At 35.7% G+C, this 20528-nt stretch overlaps 2 protein-coding genes across 3 annotated transcripts; one reads left to right on the top strand and one right to left on the bottom strand.

Annotated features, from left to right (window-relative positions):
* Positions 1 to 385: 385 nt before the first annotated feature.
* On the top strand, positions 386 to 2878 carry LOC126770737 (dual specificity mitogen-activated protein kinase kinase 6). Its single transcript, XM_050490264.1, has 3 exons — positions 386 to 706; positions 1222 to 1387; positions 1734 to 2878. Exons 1-3 carry the CDS (start codon positions 639 to 641, stop codon positions 2508 to 2510), a joined length of 1011 nt encoding a protein of 336 aa, XP_050346221.1. The 5' UTR covers positions 386 to 638; the 3' UTR covers positions 2511 to 2878.
* Positions 2879 to 2930: 52 nt separating this feature from the next.
* Positions 2931 to 20475, bottom strand: LOC126770736 (transmembrane protein 94). Of its 2 annotated transcripts, XM_050490262.1 has the most exons (27): positions 20058 to 20475; positions 19654 to 19910; positions 19420 to 19527; positions 19077 to 19225; positions 18756 to 18908; positions 18234 to 18442; positions 17929 to 18148; positions 17597 to 17800; positions 17122 to 17306; positions 16713 to 16836; positions 16308 to 16442; positions 15660 to 15805; positions 15453 to 15595; positions 15047 to 15123; positions 13435 to 13634; positions 11241 to 11339; positions 9427 to 9559; positions 9053 to 9220; positions 7918 to 8046; positions 7742 to 7821; positions 7540 to 7663; positions 5951 to 6073; positions 5341 to 5505; positions 4499 to 4775; positions 4334 to 4427; positions 3869 to 4045; positions 2931 to 3171 (listed from the first exon to the last, which is right to left on the bottom strand). In XM_050490262.1, the coding sequence occupies exons 1-27, from the start codon at positions 20168 to 20170 to the stop codon at positions 3099 to 3101; spliced, it is 4065 nt and encodes a 1354-aa protein (XP_050346219.1). In that variant the 5' UTR covers positions 20171 to 20475; the 3' UTR covers positions 2931 to 3098. The 2 variants fall into 2 exon arrangements, with proteins under 2 accessions (XP_050346219.1, XP_050346220.1); XM_050490263.1 differs by lacking the exon at positions 11241 to 11339.
* Positions 20476 to 20528: the final 53 nt, after the last annotated feature.

The raw sequence follows: 20528 nt of genomic DNA, 5'->3' as shown, positions 1-20528 counted from the left end.
ACAGAAAATGTGTAAAAACTTAACTTATAGTTTAATACTAATTTACAATTTAAAAAAAAACAGTTATTATGACAGGCGTGCGGACAAATTATAATTAAATTATTTAAGTCATTACATTTTTGTTGGCCATCGGTATATAATACATAGATATACTTTTTTTAAAGATTCATGCTCTAAATTTCTATTATCAGTTCTATCTATGTGTATATCTATGTATTATCTATTATCAGTATTGTAAGGCAAAATACAAAATAATTTTAAATATATATTTAATAGCGATGCAATTATTGAATGTATATTTTTCGTCTATAGGTCAAGTTCGAAAATATTTTTAAAATATTTAACTGTTTGGTATTTTTAATTGAAGTTCTGTTAGCAACACTTATTAAACTGTCAAACAAAAGTACTGAGATTGTGATTTGTGAATTCTTTAATAATTTACATATTTTTAGTAAATGTAGAAAAATATTATACATATATTGATTATTTTAATAGCATTTGCTTATTTATTATCACGCTCACTTCAAACGCTATGGCATCAAAAAAATAAATTATAACAATCGTCACATCACGACAGCGCTGGGTCTAATTAGGATTTGCAAGTTTGACCAGGTTCTACAAGAGATCTTGGGTTAAAAATGTCCGGCCGGAGAAAACCACCACCACCAGGGTTCAGTTTTAAACCCCAAGAAGAACAAGTTAATGTGTTAGTAAAATTATTTTTGTCTTGTACGTTGCAAACTATCTCTTTAAATAATTTTTAACATACTTGGCATTATATCATTTATATACTAAAAGTTACAATAATTAAATAATATTGTGTTTTAGTTTTATTAGTCATAGATATTTTTTAGTTGAAAAATGTAGCCAAGTTCTTACTATTTATATAGCTTAGTATAGAACATTCATATTTCCTTTCCTTCATATTTATTCTTAAATTAATAAAATAAAAACAAAATGATCACAAAAATTATACACAGCATTTTAAGCAATAGTTTAATTTTTTATAACTATATTCTTATAATTTTATTTTTTTGTTCTACAATACAATAAAATTGTTCTCTTAGAATCTCATAACCCAAAAACCTGTGTTACAGTAATAAATAGGTTTTGGTAAGTTTCTAGCAGGAGAAAAAATTAGACTATTGGTTTTTATAATGTTTATTTACTGATTACAATTGTAGTTACAAAGTGAAAGAATTAATGAATGTATTGTTACAGAACTCCTCCAAGGAACCTAGACAAACAAACCACTATCACTGTGGATGATAAAACTTTTACCGTTCATGCGGATGACTTGGTCAAGATATGTGATCTTGGGCGTGGAGCATATGGCATTGTAGAGAAGATGCACCACAGACCCAGTAATACTATAATGGCTGTTAAGGTATGTATATATTTTAATCAATTATATAATATTTGTTATGTAACATAAAATAAATGAAAAAAGGTCATGGACTACATACTAGACACATGACACAATATTCATGAGCTTGATAAGCATTTATTACTCATCTGATGCTAGGGGGAGAATGATGTCTAATGAAATATTGTCACATGTGTAACCACCGCCAACATATCTGCCCCTTAAGGACTTTGCCTGAGCCTGCTACTATCACTAAATGTTTCACACACATCAATTTTGATTTGGTTGGATTGTTACAATTTTATGTAAACATTAAAAAATAACCTTCAAAGTAATTTTGGGAATAAATTATTTTTATCTATTTCAGAGAATAACAGCATCATTTAACACTCAATCACTGGAGCTTAAGCGTTTGTTGATGGATCTTGATGTTTCAATGAGAGCCAGTGCATGTCCTTACACAGTACATTTCTATGGTGCCATGTTCCGAGAGGGTGATGTGTGGATCTGCATGGAAGTTATGGATATGAGCCTTGATAAGTTCTACACTAAGGTATACAAGAATAATAAGACTATAACAGAAAATATTCTTGGCAAAATTGCATTTTCAGTTGTAAGTGCTCTACACTACCTCTATTCAAAACTGAGGGTCATACATAGAGATGTAAAACCTTCCAATATTTTAATAAATCGAAAAGGAGAAGTGAAGATGTGCGACTTTGGCATTTCAGGATATTTAGTAGACTCTGTAGCAAAGACTATTGATGCAGGATGTAAGCCATATATGGCACCTGAACGTATCGACCCAAGTGGCAATCCGGGTCAGTATGATATTCGTAGTGATGTTTGGTCTCTAGGAATATCTATGATTGAACTTGCTACAGGTAAATTTCCCTACAACACATGGGGTACACCGTTTGAGCAACTAAAGCAAGTTGTTAAAGATGATCCTCCAAGTCTTCCAAATGGACAATTTACACCTGAGTTTGAAGATATGATCACCAAATGTCTCAAGAAAGACTACAAACAGAGACCTAATTATGACGCTCTGCTGACCCATCCATTCTGTCAAGAGCATAGTCAAAAAGAAACAGATGTGGCTTCCTTTGTCCAAGAAATATTAGACTTACCCGATGATTCCTAGTGAAGGAAAATAATTATTTACTTACCTATAAGTACAAGTGTTTAGCAACTAACAATAGTGTAGACTGTAGAGTTCGTAATTAAAAATCGTTATTAACACTTAATTTATGGCAAGAATAAAATCTTAGTATCTGAAAGAAGTAGATTTATCATTGAAAGTTTTTGACACAAAAAGTTGATACATTGTATTTTTCTCTTAAATATAGTGCCCAATTGCTAACTTGAGGTTGGGAGTGGCCTAAATAGTGTGAACCATGGCCTTAACCCATATGTGACATTTTTGCGACTATTATTATAGCGACATCGACGGGCGATACGTAATATACATCACAAGATAAAATAGTCCAAATAAATATTTGTTTAAAATTATGTTTTTTTTATTGCTATTCTTGAATGAAACAAAATTTATGAGAATACCATTTATTAAAAAATTGAATGTCTGTAACAGATACATTGAATAAATTAAGTACAAAATAGTGGGTAGGTACATAAAAAGTACAACATTTCTCTTAAAACTAAACTTCAACCATTGCATTGGCATCGTTATTATTAAATTTTCTAAAGTGTAATTGACTAGATAAGATGATGACTAAAACGGCGAGTTCATCCCCAATTTGGTTCCAAAGTCTAATCGAGCCCGTCTTTGATTTCGCGCGTCAACTCTGCAATGACAATGTTTAAATTATTTTGAGCATAAGTACGGATAATATTCTTCACATCTTATAATAAATAAATAATTAATTTTTTTCTGTACTAGTGTATTTATTATAATAAGAGTAGTTTTGTATGTAGTGTCGTATAGGCGTATGTACATACATTAATATAGGCAGTGGAATCATACCAAACAGACTGAGGCGTCCTAAACACGTCCTGATTGACAAAGACGATAGAACCGATACAAACACCACACTCACTCCGACCTCGCCAGCGGACAAAAGGTCCGCTTGTAACTGCTTGTGGACGTGGCGACTGCACGCGCTCCGCATAACCCACTATTCCGATAACGTCCTAAGGTGAGGAGCGTTCCCACAGAATACTCTTCTGACGTTAGTCTTAGTGAGTATACACCCAATGTAGGCATCTTTTCTCGGCTGATTTTTAGTACTCAGCCCCCAAAGCTGTCAAGGCCACTAAGGCTAATAGCAATATATAGTACAGAAATTGTGTTTCGATTTGAAGGGTGCATTTGCAAATATGATCACAGGCACAAGGGACAACATTTTAGATTTTTGGCCTCATATTAACGATGTAAGGAGTTGATGCTCCTATCATATTATTTGTTCGTTTGCTTCCTGCAATAATAAAACGGAGCTTATAAATGTGCACGGCACTGTTTCCCCGTCGTATGCGTATACTGACTTGAGCTCCTGCCACTTGATGAGCTCGTTGAGCGCGAACACGAGCAGCAGCGAGGCGGCGTAGGCGGCCAGCAGCGGCGCGCGCACCGCCAGCCGCAGCGCGCACGCCGCCCACGCCGCGCACGCGCCGTACGAGCCGCGCAGCATGATCGCGCTGTACACGCTTTGGACCATTAATCTGGAGACGAAAACATATTCATATTTTATTTTTTTTGATATTTTTCGCACATGGCCATCTGATCCCAAATTAAGCTTGTACAAAGGCCGTGCTATGGAAACCAGACAACTGATATACTACATACACTACTTTTCTTTTGTAAATACGTACTTATATAGATAATCATGTATCAACTTTACTGCATACTTAGGCTGTATTAATGTCTTTTTGGGCAGTTCGATAAGACAAATTCTAGAAGCTTCCAATGACTATTTAATGTAAATAAATAGACATTACAAATACACTCACATAAATGCCACAGTCACACACCACACCCAATTTGTCCAGAATCTTCCCTGCCAGATGGAAGAATGTCGATGTATAAACGACAATGATATCACAACTGCAACAACAAACATTTTTTTAGATACATATGTTTATATAGTTACTAATTATTTAAAAAAGAATACTCACTTAAATGCAAAGTTATCAACGCCAGTGTTATGTGCTGCGCTAAATAAAACCCGTCGTAGAAATCATCACCCCACCCGTGCCAGCTCTTTAACGATAAGTCTTGACTGCTCGAGTAGTTCCCAACATTGACCGGATATATCAGCCAACACGAGGTGGTATTCGTAAAAGATGCTATCTGCTCGCAGAAGCTTCGTAATGTTAGTCCATATAGTACTAGGATCGAAATCGCTGAAGGTAAAAACTTGCACGCGTAACACCAGAAAACGAACAGCGCCATCTGTTTACGATAGATAATAAATTATATACATAACTTATCAATATGCATAAACAAAATTACGATTGTTACAATCGTTGTAATTTCAATTGAATCTAACAAACTGTTACACTAAACATATAAAAGTCGTACTCATATAGTTATTGTTTATTTATCCGAATCCACGCAATTAATTTTAATATTCATTCGGTTTGTTAAGGTAGTCTAAAAAAAATTGTCGGTCTGGGTGAACGGTGTGAAAACCCTAATAGGTACTCGAAAGCCTCGTATGAAAAAGTAGATCCTCAATATGTCTACAGAAAAATCAGCAGATAGTACTATAATCTTTTACAAACAAGTGGGAGTAACTATTTTTATGTTTTAAAATTACATAACATAACCAAGGATATATTTTTGTTTATATATTTTTTAGCAGAGTATCAACGAATCCTCATCACATCAACGACATAATTCACATAGGATAGCGTTTTCATAGAATTCAAATTCCCGTTGACGCTCAGTATTAGAAATGGTACTTTCAGAGAGACGTAATAAAATAAACGAGAGAGCGATAGGACGCCGGTCTCACCCTCGCGTTGAAGGCGAGCGCGGGGCGCGTGGCGGCGCGCAGCACGAGCGCGGCGCGCGGCGGCGCGAAGCTGAGCGCGGCCGCCAGCAGCGCGCCCGCCAGCGAGCCGCCCGCCGCGCCGCCCGCGCTCAGCGCGCCCGCGCCGAACACCGCCACCGAGCCCAGCTGCGCGGGACGGGCTCACGTTAAAACCCATGACGCCTCGCTAAGCGTCTTTGATGCTCGTTCAATGTCTCATGCTGTGACGGAACCGAGTCGATGTTGCCCTCCCGACCGATTTCCGGCCCCGGCGACCGTTCTCAACGAATATTAGCGGACGGCAGATTATAGTGCCCAAGTCTGTGCAAACGCCGGTGCACATTCTATTCCCTCAAATGGACACAAGATCGGCTTTGCGTGTTATCCGATTATTTACCTGTCTGGTCTGGCCCGACCCGGGATTTGAACCCAGGACCAAGAAATATGTAGCCTGAGAGTGTAGACCAACGACCCGGTCGATTTCTATGTGATAAGATTTTTAATAAGTTCTGGGATATAATTTCATAGAAATGTCAAGAATGATAAAATATCTCGATTCTTCATTATCTTATAAAAATGTCCGAACACTCGCCTGTAACAACGATAGGAAGCAGGAGCTGCAGATCCAGAACTGCGTGCTGTTCCAAAGACACATGGTGAAGTGTCTTGACATGGTGATGAGTGCGAACAGCGACACGTCCGCGTCACGAGACATCTGAACCAGTACCGTACATATATCATTAGCTAAACCAGATTTATTTTTATAATAGAAAGAAACAATCTAGTTCACTAATCAAAGAAAACTATAAAGTTGCTTTAATAATCTAGAATCAGTTATTCCAATTGGCCAATTGCCATCACCGTCTATATATGGGGATTTTTTATATTAATCATGTTATTTCTAATTTTCAGAAAATTTTAACAAAATATAATATTTTGTCCTGTATTTATATTTTGAACCTGTTCACAATTTCACATGTGTATGCGTATTACGGAATGACCTGGAAATCGTGTAACAGGCGAAATGAACATTATTAATATTTAAATAATGATATATCATATTACATGACAACGTATTATTAGATTACGATAAATTATCGAGTTAATTCCAGAAAAGCAGCGAACAAGATCTAATAATAAATTTATTTTTGATTAAATTCTTTGAAATCATACACAACGGCACATCAAAACCATTTTTTTAAAATATAGGATAATCTGTCGTCTAGGTGCCATTACGAATTAAGAGTGATGTCACATAGCCAATGAAGACGTTTCGAATAATGAAAAGTAGTTTAAAAGCTATACGGGAACACATGAATATACTTACATACATACATAGCGCCTTAAATCATTACCCTCCAAACCTAAATAAATACTAAAAATGTACACCTTAATTTTTTTTATATAAAACAGACTATTGTAATTTTTTGTATTGTAACAGCCTGTTAATGTCCCACTGCTGAGCTAAGGCCCCCTCTCCCTTTTGAGGAGGAGGTTTGGAGCTTATTCCACCACGCTGCTCCAATGCGGGTTGGTAGAATACACATGTGGCAGAATTTCAATGAAATTAGACACATGCAGGTTTCCTCACGATGTTTTCCTTCACCGTTAAGCACGAGATGAATTATAAACACAAATTAAGCACATGAAAATTCAGTGGTGCTTGCCCGGGTTTGAACCCACGATCATCGGTTAAGATTCACGCGTTCTTACCACTAGGCCATCTCGGCTTTTTTTTAAAACAAAAAACAGACTTTTTTTTTTAAACAGACTATAAATAATATTAAAAAAAAAGTAAAATATAACTGACTTTTGCTGCATTATGTCACACCATGCATAGCCGAGACTAACATAGCCTTTTATGTATATACTATGTTCAATGGACTTACATACCTGAGTGTTGCAGTAGTTGGTGCACGGCTGACTTTGCCATTTGTTTTTCAACTTTAAGGTGAGCGTGCATCAATAGTAAGTATTTTTTTAAAGAAAAAAGTATTTTCAATTACTAAACCTATGGCAAGTGCCATGACGAGACATTAGCGTAGCAAATTTGAATTTTATATAAACTTAAGAAAATCCCTATTCCATACAGATGTTTTACTCGTCGTTTTGTTTTTGAAAAAAAAAAAAAAAATTACAAAAACTTTACAAATAAAGTTTATTTTTAAATTAATGTATTACCGATAGGGAGCACGGTACAGAGTTCAGTGACCTCGCTAAATCAATCGGTCCAATGCAGTCTCGCGGTACTTGATATGGCGGCATCTTTTGGCATAAAACTGGATATAGCGGCTCAACTGCTATGCTGGCATGAGAGGAAAAATGAATTATAAGCCTAATGTAAATCGAGAGTAGTTTATAAATAAATAATTTTCAATCTTACCTAGCATCAGCTTGCATAAAAATCTCCATATTTTGGCAGTTAGCTGTCGACCCCATTACGCACACCACCTCGCCGTAATCCTAAATATAAATAAACTTTAATGGTTAACTTCTAATGGAAACTTTTATACATTTAAAATCGTTATAATTAATTTTAGTATAATTAAAAATTCTTACCTGCATAATCTGAATCATTCGCTGAACGGAATTAGCTGTGCAGTCTGTGAATAGTGACACCAGTAGTGGTACGTTGTCCACTTGCTCTATATGAGGCCGAATGTTTTCAATACCTCGCGGCAGTTTTGCCTGGCGAACATTACAAGGACGAATTTCATTTTTTATTATTTGTATTCTGGAATATTAAATTGACTATAGGTTTTTCCACCAACCCGCATTGGAGCAGCGTGGTGGAATAAGCTCCAGACCTTCTCCTCAAAATGAGGAGAGGAGGCCTTTAGCCCAGCAGTGGGACATTCACAGGCTGTTTCGGTTCGGTATAGGTTTTTAAATAATTATGTTGATATTGATGAGCCACTTCATCTCAACCCGTAAATGTCGCAAGAGGTTCAAATATTTAAGCATCTCATCCGCGATGAACCGATCCACCAGTGAATACGTTCCCAAGAAGGAGCGAATGCCTTAATCAGGACGGGTTCCGTTGTTATCGTCTGCCAAATATTATATGCGGCGCAAGAAGCGCCTTGCACCGAATGATGAACATATATATGGTAAGACATTTAAGTCACAATATGTTCTTTTTCTAATATAGTTAGACGGAAGAGCCGATAGGCCACCTGATAGCAAATGGCCACTACCCATAGATATTCGCGTCGTAAAAAATATTAACTAGTATTCACATTACCAATGCGCCATCAACCTTGGCAACTAATATATTATGTCCCTTGCAGTTACACTGGCTCACTCACCTTTCCAACCGGAAAACAACAATACTAAGTAATGCTGTTTGGCGGTAGAATATGAGATGAGTAATAGAGAGATATCTACCCAAACGGGCTTACAAAAAGACTTACCACCAAGTGTGTGTGTGTGTGTAGTTTATACATACATATGTAGTTCGGATAGAACATTTAATAATGACTGGAATTTATGTACACATAGGATATAAAGCAAAGAATGAAGCGTTTGGGCTATTATTGTAAATACCTCAGCTTAGAACTTCCGTCAATATCCTGGCGGTATACTTTTGAATTGTTCTAAGGTAAGTGTTTTAATTGAACATGGAAGTGATCGTGATCGTTAAGTGTGGTATATAAAAAAGCTCTGCTGAGTGCGCTTGTCTTTATGTACAGACCCGATTACTCATGTCGAAGTTAAGCGGCGCGGAGTGATCAGTTGAGTCCGTGAGGCAGGATAGCGAACGGCATGCGTCAGGCGGGGATTCCCCAGGTTCTGGGGCCGCTCCGTCTAATAGCGAGTCTGTCGAAGCTTGGCTCGTCGTTATACTGTCGCGCTGCAGCTGCTGCAAGTTTGCAATGGGAAGGAATTCTTGTTCATTAAGTTTTCAGGTTAACGTTAAGAATTGCAGGGTAATCTTCAAACCTATGTTATTTATGACAAGTGCAATAGGGTGTACTAAAAATATGGAATAAGATCATTTGCTATATAAATTCAGTATGTACTAAAATGATTATTTTTTTTCTAAATATTCGTTCAGCTTCAAATTACCTTCAATCCGCTGTGCGTGGTGATCGAATGCCTCGTTTTCTTGGTCTCATCATCAAACTTAACAGTACTGTGCTCAACGTTAATCGCTCCTGGTGCGGACATTGACAGCGCCTTGGACGATGATATGGTGCCACTGAACATTTGCATTAGTGGAAACGTCGATAAAATTTTAACTTTAATGAATTACTTAATAATATTTATTAAAAAATCTACTACTTTGATGTAATTATTACAAATTTAAACTCTTCGACATACGAAAAAGTTCTGTATTAATATATACAAGGTGCTTCTGTGGTAATTCTACTTCGTACCAAAAGCAATTAATTCATGTATATAAGTATATATACGTCTACAGACACGAAAGTATATAATCGCGTTATAACCGAGAAACCTGTTGTTAGTATTTAGAAATGAATATGATGTTCAGTGTTAAAAATATTACACAGATTATAAAATAAAAAGAAACGTTTATGGATTCATGCATTATCAGGGTTAGGGCGATCTATTATTTTTGTAAAGATATTTATAATTTCCGATCATAAATGTAAATTAAAATATAAATCGATTATACGCAAAAAGCTAAGCGACATTTAAGGACAAAGCTAATAAGTATCTTGTATATGCCACTTCTCATTTATATAATAATTCCTTGATAATTGATTTTAGCTAATACATAGTTATGCTAATCATTATAGCTCGTAAACTAAATATTATAAGATAATGTTTTGTACATATATATTGAAGAAGTGGCATTTTTAAGACGAAGCTACAAATAACTTATGCATTTGAACATTTAGTTTAGTCTTGTTTCAATCTAAATATTAGATTTCGAAGATAAGTTTAGGGGAGTTTTTTAAATTAAAATAAAAACAACGCAAAAGTATTATCATAATCGTTTAACAAGTTCTTAAATATTGTTGACTACATCTATGTACAAATGCATTCGTTTCTCCTCACCTAAATTGACATTTTGTTTTATGTATTTTTAACTTTTTCATTATACAAAATATTCACCTTTTTTTAATGAACTTTTGTGCAAATTTAACACTAGTAACAATTCAAAGACACGCAGATATATAAATCATTTCAACCACGAGAAGAGTAACGACTTCGATGTTAGATATTGAATAATATACGATAATTTATGAAAAATGCGTTTCGAATGTCGGCGAAATTGTTGTGGATTAGTGTTGTATTATAAATAAGGATAAATTAATCAGGAACTGTTTGTAGTGCATAATATATGGTATATGTAAATCTAAGGTTTATTTGTTAGGAGCGCAAATGAATCAACCAATTTTAAAAAGAGTCAAGTCACTGAAAAAATGATATAGCGTATAAGAGGGAATCAAAAAGCTCGTATAATCAATATCAAAACATAAAATGATTATACTTTTTTTAAATCAGCAATCTTGTCAGCGACAATAAGAACATAAATCTCTATAAACTACTAAAAAAATATTTACTTAAATTACAACACCGACACAAATACTTTATTAATTAATTAAAATTTTTATCTCACTTCTCTCCATATATTTCTGTGATTTTAACTCTTAACGACTTTACTTGAGTCAAGAGTAGGTATAATAAACGCACTTTTCGATTCAGCCTCGTTAATATCATTTATATATACCCATAATGGCTTGAGTATAAAATCTAAATATACCTACCCTATACCGGTAAGAAATGTATTTAGAGTTTTAACGTGTTTATTGATCGCAGTAAACGTAAACTACGAGGTCGTTTAAAAAACAAAATGTCAATCAAAGTAAATAAGCGAGCTATTTAGTGAAGCGCGAGAGATATGGACGAACCCAAAAGTAAAGGCGTCGCCCGTATCGGGCCTAGTGAGTTGCGAGGCGGTGTTATGGCGGCCTCGCAGAGTCTGAGATGACAGCGGCGAAACCGGCTTGCTGTCGACAATACTGTCTCACTCACTCTCACCGCACACTCAAAATTGTTGACCATTATTTCAGTTTTGACAAAAGGTATGAGAAAAATAATTAATATAGTTAAGTAATAATAACATGGAACAATAATGCCATTGTGACCGCTTTAAAGTCCTCGTTATTGCTTCATGTTACTTTTTTTTTTTTGCTAAGTTTTAAGAACAAAATAAAATGTACAAAACCGCGAATAACACTTTCAAGCAGTAAATAAATTGTCGTTTTGAATAAAATTATATAAAAATTAATATTTTATATAAAATTTAGGGTTATCGTAAATTACAATTTTTATAATTAAGAGCGATAATGTAAATTATTCTTAACGTATGTATTTCCCTCTGTTACATATAGAACCAAGACGTCGAGATAAATATATACAAAATTATAAAAAAAATCAGAATCCAATTGACAACGAAAGACAGCTTTATCTGAACAATTATAAAATTTGCAAATCAAAAGCTTCTTAAAGTTTGCACATATATATTAAAAACAAAAGTTTTTTTTTATCTATCAGTAAGAAGCTACCAAAATATTCTAGGATTGTTCATACATTTTAGGGATTGGTACATCTAATGTGTTGTAGAAAACAATAATAGACCATGCAGAGGGACAAAAATGACGGAACGACACTTCCTGAAAATACAGTTTTTTTTTATAAATTACATTTATTTATTACACGATCATGTCAGGTTGGTTAAGAAGAGACCGAATAAAAAAGTCGTAGCAGATGATATGGAGATGCAATGTGAGATTTTTTTTTACAATGACACTTTTTTTTTAAACATATTTCAACATGAATAATGACATTATTTTTTTTATTCTATTTTAATTTAAATAAGCATGTGATATATGAACACATATTTCATTAGAAAATAAATTAAAACAACATCCAGAAAACTATGAAGGTTATTAAAAAAGAAATTTATAATTCAAAATAATAAGCGAGTCAGAATATGTGTCGTGTTATATGAAAATGACGGGTGTACCTGTTTACGTATTATTTTTAATCGCCACTAATGAATGTTGCCAGTTGTTAGTGCCATTATTTTGTAAGAATATCTAAATTTCCAATTGTTACTTTTACGATTTGTACCTATCCTATTAATAATAAATATGTTTATAAAGCTAATATCAGTTAACTGCTATAAAGTTTATGTATTAAAGTTTTAAATACACATACATACCGACAAAATAATGTAACACATAAATATTTAGCGAAACGTTTTAATCCTACTAATATCGGTGTACGGAAATTGTTAAAAATATTTTACTTATATTAAAGAAGAATAAGTTGTCTTTAGACTATTTGCTGCCTAATATAATTAGACATCTAGTCTGTATTCCTATCTATTAAAATATTCATAGTTTACGAAGTGAACTTTTTTTTCAGCCTACAAATATCTCATTCTTTGTATAAAACATGCTTTAATTACGACTATTGCCGGCACTGCGTACTATGGCAGGTCTTAAACAGTTTCGAGGATTATCTTATAGCTGATGAAATACGGAAGGCCCTTTCTAAAAAGACAAATTCAATTTGGTCATATACATATAATTTAGTCAATCCGAAATGCTTAAGACCCAAAATAAAATTTGCCTTTTTGGTAAAATCATTTTTTTGTTTTTTTATAGAATAGGAAGGTGGACGAGCATATGGGCCACCTGATGGTAAGTGGTCACCAAACGCCCTTAGACATTGGCATTGTAAGAAATGTCAACCATCGCTTATAGCCAATGCGCCACCAACCTTGGGAACTAAGATTTTATGTCCCTTGTGCCTGTAATTACACTGGCTCACTCACCCTTCAAACCGGAACACAACAATATCAAGTATTGCTGTTTTGCGGTAGAATATCTGATGAGTGGGTGGTACCTACCCAGACGAGCTTGCACAAAGCCCTACCACCAGTAAATGCATCTTTAAAATCACGTAAACGTTAAGAGAAATGACGTCATTTTTGTTATTTATCTAGGGTACCCAGTTCCGGTCAATATGAGTTATACAATAATTGGTCGTCTCTGTATACGGTCCTCACGCTCCCTCCATAAAGTCTTAGCTTACCTGTGGTGGTTTTCACTCATGAGCGATATGTGACAGTTCCAGCCGGACTCGAGGCCCATCTTCTCGCTGAAGACGCGTGAGCGCAGCTCGTTCTCCTTGCTGAAATGCACGAAGCGGATGCAGGAGCGCTCTAAACGCTCTATAAGTTCCACCATGTCGCTCTGCGCCTGGTACTGCATCGTCACCATACCTATAAATACCTGTTCAGTCGTTGTCATTACTATTTGAGTATTGAGTTATACAACATGTCTGGTTAATCGAGGGCCATATTATAGATAGTTTAATCCACGTTGCCGCGCCCCACTCTTTTTCCCAATCGATACAGTAAAAATGTAAAATTTAAGTAATTATGTAGCAATAGAACATTCAGCTCTCAAGACTAAAAGCTGGGTATGAAGTCCCCGCAACCCGCGCTTTCTCCCCAATAAACAGTGGGGCGCGACTTCGTGGTTTGAACTGACCGTAATAGGGGATATTATGTATTTGATGCTCGTCCTTGAATATGTAAAACAAATAAGGCGGTACTGTTACACCATAGTCAAGATAGATACTGGTGGTAGAAGAACCGCAAAACAGCAGTACTTGATATTGTTGTGTTCCGGTTTGAAAGGTGAGTGAGTGAGTAATTACAGGCACAAGGGACATAACATCTTAGTTCCCAAGGTTGGTTGCGCATTGGTGACGTAAGCGATGGTTAACATTTCTTACAATGCCAATGTCTATGGGCGTTGGTGACCACTTCCATCAGGTGGCCCATATGCTCGTCCACTTTACTATCCTATAAAAAAAAATACGAGTATATTAAAACGTCTCGTATACATGATATGAAAACACAACCGAATACGCTGATAGGGATTATTTAGCCACCACGCCAGCCATTATTTAACCAGATCACGACAGGCGTCCAAATAGGAAGATGTTAACATTTTGTGTTAATTCTCACCAAACAATATGTACAAACATGCAGTTCGGTACTATGAATAATTATAGTTGAATTTATTGAATAGACGAAAACGCGTGTACGGGAGAAAATATGCTCGTATTAATACAATATGACAAGCCGAGATGGCCTAGTAGCCTAATAACTAGGTGCTTGAATTGGAACATTTGCGTTTAAGATATTAACACTGTGATGACATTTTGATGAAAAGTCGAGATGGCCCAGTGGTAAGAACGCGTGAATCTTAACCGATGAACGTGGGTTCAAACCCGGGCAAGCACCACTGAATTTTCATGGGCTTAATTTAATTTGTGTTTATAATTCATCTCGTGCTTGACGGCGAAGGAAAACATCGTGAGGAAACCTGCATGTGTCTAAATTCATTGAAATTATGCCACATGTGTATTCTACCAACCCGCATTGGAGCAGCGTGGTGGAATAAGCTCCAAACCTTCTCCTCAAAAGAGAGAGGAGGATTTAGCCCAGCAGTGGGACATAAACAGGCTGTTACTGTGATACAAATTTAATAATACAATATTTTTATTTAATTTTAAATTGTTACATATGAGCGAAATTACAACGACCTTGATATGTGCCTCGACCGACCACTCACTCTTCAAATCAAATTCTTCTCTTCAAGTCAAACTCTTCAAGTCAAATTATCAAATTTACCTGATTACATTGCATGTCGAAATATCCTTCGGCGTCGCTGACGTCGTCGTCCGTGACTTCATTAAACAGCAACGAATCTGTGGATCGCATATTAGCCCAGTCTTATAATTTCACCTCGGAATAAAAGACACTAACGCTGAAAATTTGTATAAGCCTTCGTTTCATTATTCTAAGATTTTTCTCAAAAGTCTCCTTAATTCTCGGGTCTACCTCTCGAGATATTCAAGGTCGAAGTCCCATAATTCAGTTTTTCGTAAATATCTTTAAATAAGATAATATTTAAAGATATTTAAGTGATATTTGCATTTAACACAAAAGTCGTAGAGTATATAAAATTCAGTCACAACGCACGGTACCCAAATCGTTCTCGGAAGATATAAAAGTAGTAAAGGAAAGAGCCAGAGACCGGTGGAGTGGAAGTGCAGCGCGGCGGCGTCGGCCCAGTGCGGCGCGGAGGCGCGCTGCGCGTGCGCGAACAGCGCGCGGCTGTCGGCCGGCAGCTCGAGGTACTGCCGCGCCAGCGCCGGGGACACGCCGCGCGTCAGCGGCCTGCGGGGGGCGGCGTTAGTGGCTCACGGCACTGCTCTACAGCTCTACGGCTCCCGCTACCTACTTGTAGGCGAAGGCTGTGCAGTAGGCCGTTAGCGAGTTCCGTTGGTAGAAATCGATGATCTTCTTGCGATCGGACGGCGAGATCGGTGTTAGGTCTCGTCCGTTCCAGTAGTCCACGCACGAGTCCAGGATTATATCAGCGGTTCCCTGAATGTAACAAAAACGCCGCTAAATATAAAACGCGCGGAAATTACCTATTTTAGCACTCGCATTAGGAGCTTTTTTGTGCGCAAATCTTAGAGAGGATTACTAGGAATTCAACGGTTCATATTTTAATGGATATAAAGGATCATTAGACCTCTCGCATGATATTTTTTACGTTTCATAAATAAATATTTAATCTAAGACGTAGTAGTAGACGTTTGACTTCCTCGTTGGTCTAGTGGCAATCCGACACAGCCCTAGAAACTAGGAACGGAACCGACGGTTTTTGGCGCACCGAGGTCCAGGAAACAAGATCTATATATCCGAGCTGGTTGTAAGAATTTCTTTACAGAAAATATTAATAACTTATATTGTTCTCGATACAAGTTTCGATTCCATGAACTCATGAAGTCAAAAAATCAAACGAGTAAACCAAGGCAAGAATTATAAGAAAAAATATAGAATCTAATAAATTTTCTAATATGGTTTATAAATAAAAGCATACCTGTGTGAGCATCTGCAGTTGATTGGATTGATCTTTCACGATGACAGCCAACATATGTGGCAGAGGAACTTTCACGCGCGTGCTCAGGTGTAGCGACCGGACGAACCGTGTCTCCCGCCGAATTGTATCTGCTTGCTGAAACGAAAACAAATATTGTTTTATATTTTGAAAATGTACATCGATAACTATTTCTCCTTTTTAATTTTACCGAACGAACCATAAACCGTAACATAATCGAAAGCAGAGAACTGTTATATATAAGTAAAGGACTTCATTTTGGTCCAAATATGCAATGGCAACCAAAAAAAAGATTTTTGAATCCTGAATAAAATATTATAACTTCGCTTTAATTTATATAAAGTTTGATTATTAAAGTGTTATTAAAATTAACAAAGCTATACTTACCAGGTGTCGAAAAACGGCTAAGCATTCTTGTACGTCATAAGACTCTGCGACCGCATCCGTAAAACCGATCTGCTTGGCTAGCTCGCACAGACAGCGTCTGTTCGTCACGGGAACGAGGTCCTCACTGAAATAAATAGAACGTATTTCTTTAAAAGGATTCGCTAACCATCAATAATTATATTCGAATCTAAATCTATACACGGAATAAAGATAATTTCCCATTTAATTACGATAAGAGAAATCTAAATGCGTATGAGTAAATAATGCGTCTTTGTGCGAAGAGATACGTAGACACGACACGTAGGTGTCTCCGTGCGAAGAGTATGTGTAATCTGTAGAGCGCCTCGCAGGTGAGTCACCGTGCGAACAATAATAGATGGAAATATTAAGAGGAGTAAGTGGGTTTGACCTGTGGTGCGCCTCGCACGTGAGGTGCGCGCAGAAGTGCGCGTACGTGTGTCGCGGCGCGCGCGCGCACGTGTTGAGCAGCGCGGCCAGGCCCAGCGGCTTGAGGCGCGCCAGGTGGGTGCGCCAGCGCTGCTCGTCGAACTCCACGCGGAACGGCGCGTTCTGGTCGTGCGTCAGGTCCAGCACCTGTCGGCGAGGATCCTCTCAAGGTTAATCGGTACTTACGTTCGCAGCATTCGATTACGAGTACGAACACTTTATTTGGTGCATGCTTGGTTATGAAAAAGAATGTTTTATAGAAATAAAATATTTTGTGAAGAATTTTGTTAAAATATCCTCGACTTAAGCAAGTTTAAATAAATAATGTATTTCATTTAATAAATAATTTTATTGTAAAGTAACTAATTATAAGTTATTTTGAACTCTACATGTTAAGTACATATTGAGTTATGTGTAAAAGAAAGAAATTTTTATACTTCAACAATTGTGGATGGTTCAGGGTTCTGTTTAACATCACCATCTTGGTTTAAATTCGTCTGGCTCTGGTGTCCCATGGACCCGTTGAGGCTTGTCTTACTCGAGTTGTGGGACAAGGGACTCGAGTTTCTTAAGAAGAATACTTTTTCTGCTGTTGGATTCGGCCATGACAGTATACCTTTCTTATCCACACAACAAAGAGCCTTGAAAATAAAGATTATTTATTTATATACAAATATCCATAAGAATATTACTAGCAAGCTATATGTATACAAGATATTTTTGTTAATTGTCATATTTAATTCAAATGTTACATACTAAATAAACTCACCGATAATGAGCCCAATACATGAACAATGTTGGCAGTTCTAGTCACCATATCTTCTCTTCCAATAAGAATGTTCCAGAAAGTCTTTCCTAAAGTTCTCAATGCTTGCGGTTTGAGATTAGACTCACTGAGTGCTTGTATTAATGGATCGCTTGCATCTTCTGATATAGAACATGATTTTGGACGAATATACTTCTGTCCTGTCTCTGATAATAGTTTAAATCTAGGAAAAATATTTGTCACTATAATTTTGATTTCTGTGATGAATAAACCCAAAAACTACTCAAATTGTCCACATATTCTCTCACCTAGCTAATCCATAGCAGTTGAGTGTTACCCAAGCAATGGGAAAAACAATTTGCAATAAGGGCAGTGAGGCGGCAATGATCTGTAGAAAGTATACTTCAGTCCAGTGCGTCACTCCGGGCAAGTGGTATAAGTAACGTATCAAACTAGTCACCACCATTAACAATATTACGAGTGGTAATACTATGCCTTCTAAAATTTTTACTGTGCACTGTAACAGAGAATAATGAAATTTCTAAATGTTTAATGTGAGTATTTGCTTAAAAGGCAAAGTTACATATGGCCAATCACAGCACAGAGCAAGCTCACGCACGATTAACGCGCAGTGCATTAAAAGCAAGTTATTTTTTTAGGAATGCATTTACTAAGTTCGATAAAAGCACACAGTTTAAAAGCCACACAGAAGTTTATTTAGTTTTCATTACATGAATTGTGATTCTATGGTTCTTACAATTACAAGAGTGTGCAATTTTAATGACTTGAAAATAACAGGCACATAGAACAGGCAACAAGTCTTGACTCACCAAATATCTCTGTTTTTCAAACACTGTTACCGGCCTAGTGGAAGCTTGTTCCAAGGCTAATTTTAGATTTTTTAAAAAGGGTGTTTCACACATCTTGTATGCTTTGTTGAGATGTGGTGCACGGACTCGTGGCATACTGAAGTGGTCTTTTGCCTAGCAAAAGAAAAATTTTAATCAAAACAATCATGAATTCAGATCTTACAGGAAAAATATATATAAAAAATTATTTAACATAATTTTTATTAAGTTATTTAACTTTTAAAAATCTTTTAATAACAAAGCTAGAAAATTAAATTATATCAAACAAAAATAATTGAATACCTGTGATCCTGATAAAAAAATTTGTCCAAAAAAAAGTTCTGGATCATCAGGCTGTAAGCCTTTACAGTGCCCTGGAGCCTCCTGTCCTGGCCTGAGGACAACAGTATCACCTTCCACCAGAAGGGCCCAGGGCAGATTAACAACAACACCTTAAATTGAAAGCAAGAAAAACACTAATACAACATTTTTGCTCAGGTTTTCTTTGAGTAACTAAGAACATTATCATAAATACAATGTAGTGTACTAAGGCGGTCTTATTATTCCATGCAATAACTTTCAGTTAAGCTCAGGAGAAATAATAAGAAAGTATTATAAAATATCCATTTATACAATTTATACATACCATCCCTATAAGTCCACTGCAGTATTACACATGGAGAAAACGGTGCACATAAGTGTGGGTAATGATTTTCCCTCCATAGGCACTTTTCAATAGCTTCATCAAGAGTTTCTGTGCAAAAAATGTGATAAACCAACAATGACACCATTTACATGAATTAGAAGAACTTATGAAATAATTATGTGTTGGAATAAATGATTTTGATGTAAAAATAAGATAGAAATTATTTTCACATACCCAATACTTTCTTAACTCGATGAGGTATTTCGTTGTTGTATATGTATTCTTCATTAAAAGCTATTAAGAAATTAATAGCAAGTAAAATAAATAAAAATAATGCTTCCCATAATAAGTACCCTTCGGCCAATAAAGTTTCACCAAATAGATATGTCAATATTAGGCAAATTATATTAATTATTGTGACAGTATATGCAATTCCTGATAACAAAACTTTCTCAGATGAAAATGATATAATGTTACGCACAATTCCAAATCTGAAATAAAAGGTTTTATTTTTATCTTAAACCTTTTCAAAAATCTGATATTCGGCACTATGAACATTTGCAAACTGAAAGTGCTTTATTTAAGAAAATATAAAGGAATTAGACATATATAAGAAATGGTTTAATACAAATATATACCCCATGCGATTTTTCTGTTTATGTTCTTCAATAACGGTTCGAATGTCATCGCGTAATTTTATAAGAGCTGTTTTAGTTGAGTATCCCAGATTTTGTTTGCTGTTTTCATCCATTATATTTATAAATAAAATATGTACATATTTACTCGAGATAATTAGTCTACATAGAAAAAATGGAATTATGTAAAATCCTAAAATAGTGAAACAAAGCTTTCAATTATTTCAAAAGTGCGTTCCAAATATTAGTACGATTTCATCAATTCCGTAACAACTATTCTTTCTATCATTTTATCAACATATGGTTACAAAGTTAGTCAATATTTTTTTTACTTAAATATTTAATGAATCTGTAATTATTTAATTATTTGATAAATTAGTGAAAAAAACAATAATTTTATCAATATGTACAAATTTCCAGTCCTGTGTTGATGTTTCGAATGTTTCGTAACTAAAATGTCATTTTGACACAAAA

The sequence above is a fragment of the Nymphalis io genome, chromosome 9 (assembly GCF_905147045.1).
Source record: "Nymphalis io chromosome 9, ilAglIoxx1.1, whole genome shotgun sequence".
Classification (NCBI taxonomy): Eukaryota; Metazoa; Arthropoda; class Insecta; order Lepidoptera; family Nymphalidae; genus Nymphalis; species Nymphalis io.
The sequence above is the reverse complement of the archived record's forward strand: the minus strand, read 5'-3'. Positions and strand labels throughout refer to the sequence as shown.